The sequence below is a fragment of the Epinephelus lanceolatus genome, chromosome 2, assembly GCF_041903045.1.
Source record: "Epinephelus lanceolatus isolate andai-2023 chromosome 2, ASM4190304v1, whole genome shotgun sequence".
In the NCBI taxonomy this organism is placed as follows: domain Eukaryota; kingdom Metazoa; phylum Chordata; class Actinopteri; order Perciformes; family Serranidae; genus Epinephelus; species Epinephelus lanceolatus.
The window spans coordinates 43,706,681-43,718,005 of record NC_135735.1 but is presented as its reverse complement, the minus strand read 5'-3'; the positions used below and the strand labels follow the sequence as shown (position 1 = coordinate 43,718,005).

Below are 11,325 nucleotides of genomic sequence, written 5' to 3'. Positions count from 1 at the left end.
CTAATCATACATACTCTTTGAAGATGAGGTGGGAAGCTGAAAATTGATGGTATAACAGTCTGCCCAGTCCTATCCAAATCCTCAGGCCTAAAATACTCACTACAGAGCATGGCCCTCTCAGATGCAACAAATCCCTCTCTCTTTAGGGCCAGCTCCCACTGCCTCCTCCTCTCTTCATTTTTGGGAAACCTTAAAAATGTGAGGAAGTGGCCATAAATATAAATAATTGTCAAAATTGTCCACCCTCCATTCCCTTCTGACAGACTGGACCAAAAGTTGTAACATTCAAAGATTATCTAAGCAAATGGTAGCAACACGTTACTTGAAATATAACATTGCAGGTCCTTTTCCCACAGCACTGGCATAGCCAAGCTGTGGGGGGAGAAATGATCTATAATGTCTTACTTGTGAAAGGTGATCCCACATTGTTTTGTTTTGCAGCTGTGCTCATTTGAGCAGCTATATGCTGGACAGAAGTCTGGCATCTTTGACCCAGCTTTTTCTATCGATATCGGACTTAACTCAAAACAAACTCAACTGCTGTGAACACAAAGCCAGTAATTTCAATGTATCCACTTACTCTGGTTTGGTTTAAATAACCTTTTATTTCACCCAGTTAGATGTGAAAATATAGCATGGTAAGACCATCACGATGACATGAGCTCAACATTCTTTTTTGCTCTCTGTATCAGTCTAGATTTGGTGCCACCCCAAACAGTTTCCAGAAATTAAAATCCAATTGGAGTCAATCAGGAATCCACACTGTAGTTGACAATCTAAGCAGACAATCAGGGACTATGTTATTGTTGACATAAATGCAGGTTGCAGCTTGCACAACAGAAATGGCAGCTTCCAAAGCAACAAGCACTAATTTCAACGTTAGTAGAAGAAACGCAGCAATAAGTGAAGTTATTGCAGAAATAGAGTCAATAACAATAGTCAAGAACAAGCGTATGCGCTCACAGAGTTTCTCAGAGGAAAAGAAGCTCTTTCTGTTCCTCCAAATGAATTTCGCTAAAGCTTGATTTATCAACTAGCTCTGCTGGTGATGGAGATGATCTTTGGTGTTTTGTTACACTGATTGGTTGCCCACTGAAAGTGTTTGAGGTGACACAGAGTTCCGACTGATACAGAGAGCAGACAGAATGTTGAGCTCATGTCATCAGGATAGTCTAACCAGGATGGTGAAAATACTGTGGGTCTATGCATGCTTAAATTATTCTTTATTTAAATGGAGTCTGGTGGGTTTGGCAATAACAATTTTATGTCTCTTTCTGTTTAAAAAAAAAGAAGGATCTTATTCTTACTCTAACTCTTAAAAAAGGTCCATGTCTGTAGGCATCCTGTCCATAACTTTCAGACACTTAAATTGAGCTTGTCAGTAGCAAAAACAAGCACTTTTACATTGATGATGTGAAATTGCCCCAGCTGGTTACGTTGCAATCTGTCTTAATGCTTGTGGCGGCAGCTGTCTCGCTTAATTCTAAACCAGTTTCAAAAATTGTTGTTCCCATGAGTCACTTAGACTCAAAGACATGAGAAAAGAGGTTGAAGTCCAGATTGAAAACTATCAAACTTACCCTTTAAGAGTATGAATCCAATCTCAGCAGAGCAGTGAATTGACAACGTCACCACCTCTAGGAGAGGATGAAATTGTTCTTTCCCCAATAGCAGGGGTAGGAAACCTGCTGCTCCAGAGCTGCATGTGGCCCTTGAGGCCCCCTCCAGTGACTCCTTTTCCTCCAAATTTTGCTGAACCTCAATAGCGATGACTAGTCTTGAGTCTCCCTAGGAAAGCTAACTATGGATTCCATATCCAAAAACCAAAATATCTCTGAGGAAAATAAAGAATTTAGTAATCTCAAGTGCTATATCATAGGCAACTGGACTTACTTGAGTTTCTTGTGTCGTTGACCCACCCAGCGATCCCTTCCAAGACGACTGAACACCCATTCTCACCTGGACCCAGCGAACCGGAATGACACAAGATGGCCTGGTGGGTCAACGACTCACATGTGACCTTTACAACTCTGAAACTCAGACCTCACGTGTGACCTTAAAGACTCTGTAAGGGTTTACACCCACACAGAGTTTGACACCAGAACCGCCAGGGGTTGCTGTATACCTAAAACCACCAACAGGTAAAATTGACCTGCTATTAGAATGCATTGATTTTCAAGGTACAACGTCTATTTATTTGTCATTTTACAACACAGTTGTATAAATGAAATGCTATTGTAATCCCTTAATGCTCACAACATTACAATATGGCAATAAAATAATATAACAATAAACCTGATGTATAACACTTTCCTTAACAAGGTTCTTCACAGAAAAAGAAAAAACAGCAGATAAAACAGCATTGATCGATGATTGACTGAAAATTGTTGGTTCATTCCTTCGCTTACTGACAAAGGGCTTCTCCAGCTTCAGGACCACATTCTCTCCAAGGCGTTGTGTGGCTGGCCTGCTGTCATCTTTTCCCAGGTATGGGAAGCCATTCAGTATGTACTTGCTCTCAACATTGGCTGCCAGCCAATACTTGATCCCAAATTTGTCAGGCTTGTTGGGCATATATTAGTGAAGGGGCATCTGGCTTTCGTCGGGAACAGTTCATCCACGGTTATGTCAGACCCTGGCCTGTAGCATGCAATGGCGTTCTGAATGAACCTGTCCCACACCTCCCTCAGGTGTGCAAATTTATCACTGGTCAGTCGGCAACGCCGGGTCTCCTTCTGATCAAAGCACAGGTAGCGCATGATATCCTGTAGTGGTTCGTGGATAACGTGGTGTTGAAGAATGCATTGCCCCATTGCTCTGCCCAGAAACTTTGCATTTCGATGTTTTTGCCACAGAACGCCCCCCTCACATACAGCAGTGCAATGAAGGCCTTGTCAGTAGAGAAATCCCAGTTGGTTCTCTCTCCACCCGCTCTGCACGCTTCAGCAATGGTGCATTCACCAATGCGGTGCAACATTACACCATCACACAGACATATAAATGCTGTGAGTTTATCACAGATATTGCGCTGCGAGTGTGGTGTTGGAAAGCTGTGCATGTGTTTGTGTAGGAATAGCCTATAGGGCCAAACACACTGAAAGCAATAATCTCTCTCACACTCTCACTCTCTCATAGTGCTCTCCAAACAGGGATTATGGCTGAACAAAAAACAGTGTTGGTCGCTGGGTCCTCGTTTGACACTCCCAATTCAAAACAGTGTTGGAGTCGCTTTCAGTGTGTCTGCCCCTTGTGTATCTATCATAATAATTTGATGATTACCTAACCAGAAGTTAGGTCTACCAATTTTTAACTTCTGCAAGTGCTGTAGTCGGCCCATCTTCACTTGGAGGATGGGCGGGACACTGCACTTTGCGCAGAGGCTCTGGGTCGCTGTTAGATGATGATCCGTCAGATCCAGAGTCCATCCAGGACACATCACTGAGTCCAGAGATCTCCCCACCGTCAGACTCTCCTTCACTCAGTGCATTCAGTAACTCTAATGCCTGTTTTACATCCATGTTTCTTTTTCTCTTTCCTCCATATTCATTCACATTATGGCTCTGTAGTGTCATGCTTGTTGCACCCAAGTTTATGGTGTCCATAAACTTTTTATTTATTAGTTTAACTGATGCTCATCTGATCCCTCATAATTAGTTTAGACTGCTCATACTGACAAAAAAGTTTCATTATTCTGACTGGCCTCTTATCTCTTCTAATAACACTGATTATATTGTCTGCTTTTATTTTTTTTAATTTCTTTTACCACCATAGATATTACCACATATCCTCCATATGGCGTGGGAACAATACACACACACACACGCACGCACGCACGCACACACACACACACACACACACACACACGCACACACACACACACACACACACACACACACACACACACACACACACACACACACACACACAACTGTGTCTGTGTTTCAATTCTGTTCCACTGTTTCAGACACACAGGTTCATCCATATAACTGTAGTGGTAACTACAAGCTAAGACTCCAGCAGAGATGTCTGTCCCATTTAGCAGCCTTTCTCTAAGTGATATTCTCACGCTTTTATTTTGAAGGCGGCCTCTCTTGTGTTCCGGTACTGTCCCGTGGTGAAACCCAGTGCGGTATGAAGCTGACCGATGAATTCTAACGGGAGGGAGAAAAGAGGAGAGGAAAATGAAAGAGTGAGGGAGATAGAGAGAAATAGGGGAAGAGAGGGAGGTAGAGGAGAGCTGTCGGACCATCCTACCAGCCGCTGCTCTAGAGGAGGGTGAGGTTTATAAATGTACCGTCGGAGCAAATCGTATTCGTCTTTGTTGCTGTCAAGACAGAAAGAAAAGCTGGCGTCCATAACGGGAGTGCGCCTTTATGCTAAATGAACATTAATTTTGCATAAAGGCTGTAGAAGTATGCCTCACAATAGGAGTTTAAATCTACCTTACCGTACTTTAGGGTATTTTGTGCCTCACTGGTCTCCTCACTGCTAATTTCCCAATATTTCAGCAGGGACTTGTACATTTGTTGTTGTGTTTGGCGTAGCCTACCACCTGGCTTAGATACGGTAGGATTAATGTAGTTTGCCGGTGATGTGGGTGCTGTGGGTGTCGATGGATGGGATCTGGTGTTTCATGTTATTCTGACTGCGACGTGAGCAGGAAATGCCGCTGTAAGCAGGCCTGTCCAGCCCATCTATCACACTGAATGAAAGGCTGCAGACAGTGAAGGAAAACAAACGTTGTTTGCTTTGGCTCAGATTGCACACACGCTGTTAGTGTGTGTGTGTTGAGGTCGGTTACATGCCTGCGTGTATGTGTGTCTTCACTTTGTTCATGTGCGAATCATATCTGTGTAATCAGACACAGCCCCCCTGTGTGGTTGTTTCAGTGTTTCAACATGACAGCCCTGCGTCAGAGGAAGGGCAGCAAGGGGAAGGAGCCCCCCCTTGGTGCAGAGTTTCAGTCCCAACATCCCAACTGTTGCACCGACCATCATCAAGAGAAGATCTTGCACGGTGAGTGAGCCATCCTCCCACCCAGCTGCTTCTCATACACGTCTTCTAGGGCAGCAGCAGCAGCTGCAGTGTGGCCTGGTGACTACAGAGAGTGCCCTTTGACTGAGGGGTTAGTACTGTTGCCAGCCACCCATCCTGCCAAAGTGTCCTTGAGCCAGATCCAGCTCAGGAACCTGTGTTCTGTATCTTACCCTGACCTCTGACCTGCTGTGGGTGCTGAATGCAAAGAAATGTTCTTCAAAGAAATACCACATTTTCATAACTCACTTTGTTGCTTAAAGTCCACACTCCTACATTTTCTGTACACATGTATATGCAGTCACGTTTTGCTTGGGTTGCATCCTCAGAGGACACCAGGCATAATGAACTGAAGTGTTTTTTCTGCATTACACAGATGAAAAAATTTTATACTGTCATTTATACTATATGAGTTACCTGTATTTCTTTAGTATCCACATAACAAAAGCCATCTGGTGTTGCCATGTTGACATAGTGGCATGGATTCGTGCAGCACTTTCACAGAATGCAGCCATCATAAATTTACTGTTTCGATCAACCAGCAACCAAGTACAACACTATGAATGCCCTCCCTCCAGGAGAGACTGCATACAAATATGTGCTGGTGTTGTGATGAAGAAGGTTTGTCCGTCAATACATGTGTTCCCCCCACCTAAATCTAAACCAGACCCGAAGCCTGAACCCTATCATCACGGCTGGCACTGCCCATTAACAGGGGGGAACACATTTCAATACAGCAGCGCTATCCCCATATTTAAACAATATCGTGTCCCCCTCTTTATGACATCCGGCTTCACACAGCTCTCCAGTGTGGCTGAAACACACTTTCTATTTCTGATGTGGTCGGAACAACATGTTGAACAAGCTAGTACTGTCTGAGTCAGTGGCGGCTGCTGGTCTTTCAAACAGGGGAAGCTCACTTTAAATTTACATCATAAAATTTGTCATATTGTAGCGAGGCAGTAACTTTTAAAAGGAACATTTAATTGAAGCTGTTTTTCAACCACACTCATGCCATAGAACCACAGCAAAACACACCTCAAAGATTTTCAGATGGGTTTAACGGTGAAAATGAGCTATATGGCTTATGGAAATAAGGAACTCCGGATGGCACTCTGTCAGAAGACTCCACTCGCAAATATCCGCATGGGACTGAGCTCAAAATGCGAAGATGCTGGTGTGTATTTCCAATGCGCTGTCAATCACAAAGGGGTTCAGCCTTTTAGACAATTCCTCCAATCATCACGCATACACCAAGCGTCCTCTCCCGCCTACTGCTCTATTAGGTCCCAGGGAAGCTGAGCCTCCCTGGAAGTGACGGTTTTGTCGCATTTATCCAATGACTGTCTCGCTTTGCTGCATGAAAAAAACCTGCTCAGCGCTGTCTCATAGGAATGCTTGAAAACTCCGCGTCCACTGTGCTGCCACAAGAATGTATGACAGGGAGGTCGCGTTTTAAAACTGGTGATAAACAGCTGACGTTTGAACATCATAGTCATGATGTTAAACGCATCCTAGAGCACATTTAATGCAATGTAAATTCTTATTTGAATGTAAATTCAATAGTGCATATTTGACCATTTCTTCTATGCAATTTTACGGGAATTTAAGCCTCCCTTGTTGTCTCAGAGCAATTGCCCCTGGTCTGAGTGTAAGTTGATCCAAAGTATCCACAATACCAGGACCCTGAACCAGCTAAATGGAATTCAACCTTCATTACACCTTTGCTTTTCTTGATGTGACATCTTTAAGTGTCTTCTGTGCAATGCTATGTTTTTTTAAAACTCAAAAGTTTCACTTGACACTTACTGACATGTTATTGCTCCTGCAGGTGACTGGTCATGGGGGGCAATAATCTGGACATCAGTTGGTTGGTCTGTGTCTGTTGGTCTGGGCCTGCTGTGCTGTATCTACATGGCCACACTGCATGAGAACGACCTGTGGTTCTCCAACATAAAGGTAAAAGCTCTCCACTGTTACAGTCTTTTAGGCCAAGTGAAGTGGTAGTGAAGTGTCAGAGGAGGGCGTTACAGGGGTGCACCTTGGGTTGAAACAGACAGCTAGTAAGTTAATGTAAGATTGTTGAATGTCTCTCAATTGTCTACATCTAAAGGAATGTTTGACCACGCCAATAAGAGTCGCTGTGCCGCTTTGTCAGTGTTAAAGTTATTAGTAACACTTGTGCCTCTTCTGCTACAAGTCAGAATGTCTGCTGTGAAAAAGGCCCATTGCAGCAACAGCAGTGGCAGTGGAGGCAGCAGACTGCTACTATAGATCAGACGATGAAACTGTCATTTGTTTGTTAGTTTATTTGTCAGGGACAATGCAAAACATCTTGTAACAGGTTAAAATAACATAAACAGATGTACTGCATATATGATTTATATCCATGGCTAATTTATGACCCCTGTCTTTGGTTAGGCTTTTCTGCTCAAAAGGACAGCTCACCCCCAAATCAAAATACATATTTTTCCTCTTACCTGTGGTGCTATTTATCAGCCTGGATTGTTTTGGTGTGAGTTGCCGAGTGTTAGAGGTATTGGCCGTAGAGATGTCTGCTTTCTCTCCAATATAATGTAACTAGAAGGCTTGTGGTGCTCAAAGTGCCAAAAAAATACATTTGAAAAACTCAAGAGCAATGTCTCTTTGCAGACATCATGACCCGGTTAATCAAGATAATCCACAGAGCTTGTCATGAGCCATGCAGAGGGAAGTTTTCCTGATTTTCTAATGCAATGATTAGAAACATTCAAAGAATGAATTCAGTCTACATGACAGTACAGGTAGGTGGGTATCTACTGGTTTAAGCACCGAAAAGATATCGCAGCTTGTAAGACCCTAAATTAGTGTCCTGTTGTGTTGAATTCATGGGCTATCATCTGCTGTATCTGGAGGCCACTGATGTTTTTTTTCACTGTATTTAGGCCGACATATAGACTAGATGCTACAGGTGTTGTTTTTGGGTATATTTCACAACAAATAGTTTTAGGCAAGTAGTGTCTGGACAACGATTAAAGCAAACATACCAGGCCAAACTGCAGAGGGATGGCATTGCGTAACATTAACTTTAGCAAGGCAGCACGGCATGAAGGACGTTTAATAAAATAACTGAGACTCAGTGTGTGTTGTCATTCAAAATTCACAAGAAAAAATCAATAGTGTTTCACAAGCTATTTGCCTTTAGTAGGGCAAATTTAAATTGTCAGGTTTTTGTGGGGAATTTTCTACAACATTCGAATGCTTCACAGCTTCTTTTTTTTTTCTTTTTCCATTTACTTTATTCTGTTTAAATCTGTTAGTTCTGCGCAGATGCAGATATAGATTAGGCTGATATTACTAGTATCTTACTATTTGTAGAATTAGATTCTAGGGGTGGCTGTGTAGGATTGTTTCTGACTTGTGTGAACCAAACATTTCTAATATGCCAATAAAGTCTAAAAGTCAATATGTGTTGAAAAAGGATAGATGTCATCTTTTCTAAAGTTCACAACCAGTTTTTATGTGATACAATATTCTGCTTCAATCCATATTTGTCAGCATTTAGCCTTTTTTTCACTGCAGTCACTGTTTGTTCTCCTACTTGTCACACCCAAAGGGAGGCACGTACCTGTATTAATGGTGTGGTCTAACAGCAACCTAACATCACCATAAGTTAAATTTATTCTTTAGGACCGCAGCAGACAACACCTTACTGTTTACATTTTGTCCCCAACCAAGCATCATATATTAGGATTATAAACATGCGGATTGTGTTTCGCTTATTAGTAATCCCTTAAACCTTTTGCACCACTGGTAACATTACACCGTGTGTCATCTAATGTTCTTATTTGGCTGTTTTATCATTTCTGTTTAATTCAATAACGCAGGAGTGAGAAAATGACTTAAAGGTTAACTTCATAATTTTTTAACCTTGGCCCTCTTTTCCCATGTTTTCGTGTATAAATGGCTGATGTGATCAACAATTTTGAAATTGGTCCAGTATTGAAAGAAAAAGGGTTGCAAGCGGCAGCCACAAAATGCCCATAATGGGGGCAATTGTGCAATGTCATTGCATGTCCATTAAAAGTGGCTATTTTTGCCACAAATGGGCCTAGATTATCAGATCAAGTTCAAGCAAAAGGTAAAGAGTCACTTCAGGCACTTATGATAACAACCTGAGCCTGTCTGTGGTAAAAAAAAAAAAAAAACACTTTTAATGGATGTTCAGTGACAGTGCACAATTGCCCCATCTGGTTATAATGTGGGCGTTGCGCAGCTGCTGGCCGTTGCCCTTTCTCTCTCTCAATACTGGAATAATTTTCAAAAATTGAAGATCACATTGGTCACTTAGACACAAAAACATGGGAAGCTAGGGTCCAGGTTGAAAAATTTACCTTTTAAAGTAACATTGACTGTAACAAACTGCTGTTACAGTATGTAAATCATTTCAGTTACTTTTCTTGACCAACACTGATGCAAAACACACTTGTCAGTGATTGTCCTAACTGCATATTACTCCAATGATTAATGATTTTAAGTTTCAAGTCAAGTACTTGAGTAAAAAAACTGATTCTCCAGTTGAGGGAAAGGGCTGCTGATATACAGTGATTAAATTGATCTGTGTGACAGAGCAGTCCTTTAATCAAGACATTAAAATATAATCTTTATAAGAGTCTATAAATTAGTCATTGGATAAATCAACTAATTGAAAAAGGATTGTTAGATTAATTGATAAAACAACAATTGCAAGGTGTAGGCCCATTGTTACTGTTGCCAAGTCTTTTGTCCACCGATTACGCAACATAATGTATATGTAAATGTCTCAGTGGATTAGTAAGAGCTGTAAACCTACTGGCTGTATATCTCACTGACATTTTAACACCAACTTTTGCTGCGTTTGTGCCAGCCCAGGAGAAAGATCTGGAAATGCCGAAAACACATGGAGCCTTTTATGTCTTTTTATGAGGCACTTGTTAAGAGGCAGCAGAGATGACAGGATTGATGTACCTGACACTTTTATGTGGAGGTTATCTAAGGATTTGACATCCATGTGGAAGATTCATCAACCACATCACAGATGTGGATATTCACAGATGGAAAATATCTGCCGGTTTTAACATTTAAAAGCTCCACACACATTTTTGCTTATCTCAAGAGGAAATGTAGCTTCAAAATAAGTGCCAATCAGACACATCCCCTCCTCCAGTGTTCTCCGTTAAAAACACGTCATAAACACTTCATTTTGAAATGGGATGATTGTTTTTCCATGAGCTGCAGCAGATTGATTTTCGAGCCCTTCAAATGAACCACATGAAGTCTTGAAGCACCAGGGCGACTGGTGGTTACGCAGACCTTTTTAGAGTCTGTTCAGTGTTTGTTGTACAGCAACAGAACATTGTGCCCTGCCAGATATGATGTCATTTTTAAATCCCCCTTCCAAAGCTTCACCAGCACTCTGGTTCAGACAGAGATATACATAGCAGCCTTCGATCTGGTTGACATGGCAGAACAGATTGCTCTGTCAGAGTCATAACTGGGGCGAAATGTAAATGAACAGTGTTCATTTACATCTTTTGTTTTTGTTTTTGCCTAATTTAGTGGTGCAGTAATAGTCATTTGTTTTGATAGATGAATGAGTCAACCGATGAAAGGAATGCAGGTCACTCACTGTGGCCTGATTTAGTCTCATGTTGAGTGGTTTGCATATAAAGTTATGATACTGCTGGATTTTTGTATCCAAATGGCTCTTGGTTTATACCATAAATAGAGGTGTAATGTTTAAATGCAGTCTGAGGTATGGCTACATTGATACAAACTATGGATCCAACACGTGGTCATAACCAGTGTTGGGAAGGTTATTTTTGAAATGAAATAGGTTACATATTATTAGATATCCTGCTAAAAATGTAGTAATTAATGTAACTATTTTAATTACTTCATCACAGTAATGTAACTTTTTGCTTTTATTACTTTTTGATTACTGTTCTAACAAATGTTTTAAACTAGGCGATAAAGCTTAAAAGTCCTAAAACATAAGTGCATAAGTGTTGCACACAAATTTGTCCAAACAACTTTTCTGATCTGCCTGAAAATATGCCAAAGAAAGAATTCCTACACAACAAAAAGATGCAAAGCAACAGAATGAATGTTATATTCTACATATAAACTTGTTACCAATAATAATATATTTATATGTAACCTCTTTGTAATCACCAACATTTTTATAATTACATATTTTATCTCAGTAACTGTAACTGATTACAATTACATGGATGTAGTAATTTCATAATGTAACTGTGTTACATGTAACTA

General features: G+C 41.2%; 1 protein-coding gene across 3 annotated transcripts in view; it reads left to right on the top strand.

The window, feature by feature from the left end:
- The first annotated feature begins 4,105 nt into the window (after positions 1 to 4,105).
- The window catches only part of dpy19l3 (dpy-19 like C-mannosyltransferase 3), a 111,141-nt gene continuing 103,921 nt past the window's right edge, over positions 4,106 to 11,325 (top strand). For 2 of the 3 annotated variants that reach the window (XM_078161869.1, XM_078161874.1), the window contains exons 1-3: positions 4,106 to 4,275; positions 4,890 to 5,016; positions 6,866 to 6,993. In XM_078161869.1, coding sequence (XP_078017995.1) covers positions 4,899 to 5,016; positions 6,866 to 6,993 — 246 coding nt within the window. In that variant the 5' untranslated portion in view covers positions 4,106 to 4,275; positions 4,890 to 4,898. Of the gene's footprint in view, positions 4,276 to 4,656; positions 4,793 to 4,889; positions 5,017 to 6,865; positions 6,994 to 11,325 lie in introns of those variants that run through there. The other variant, XM_078161870.1, reaches the window with a different exon arrangement.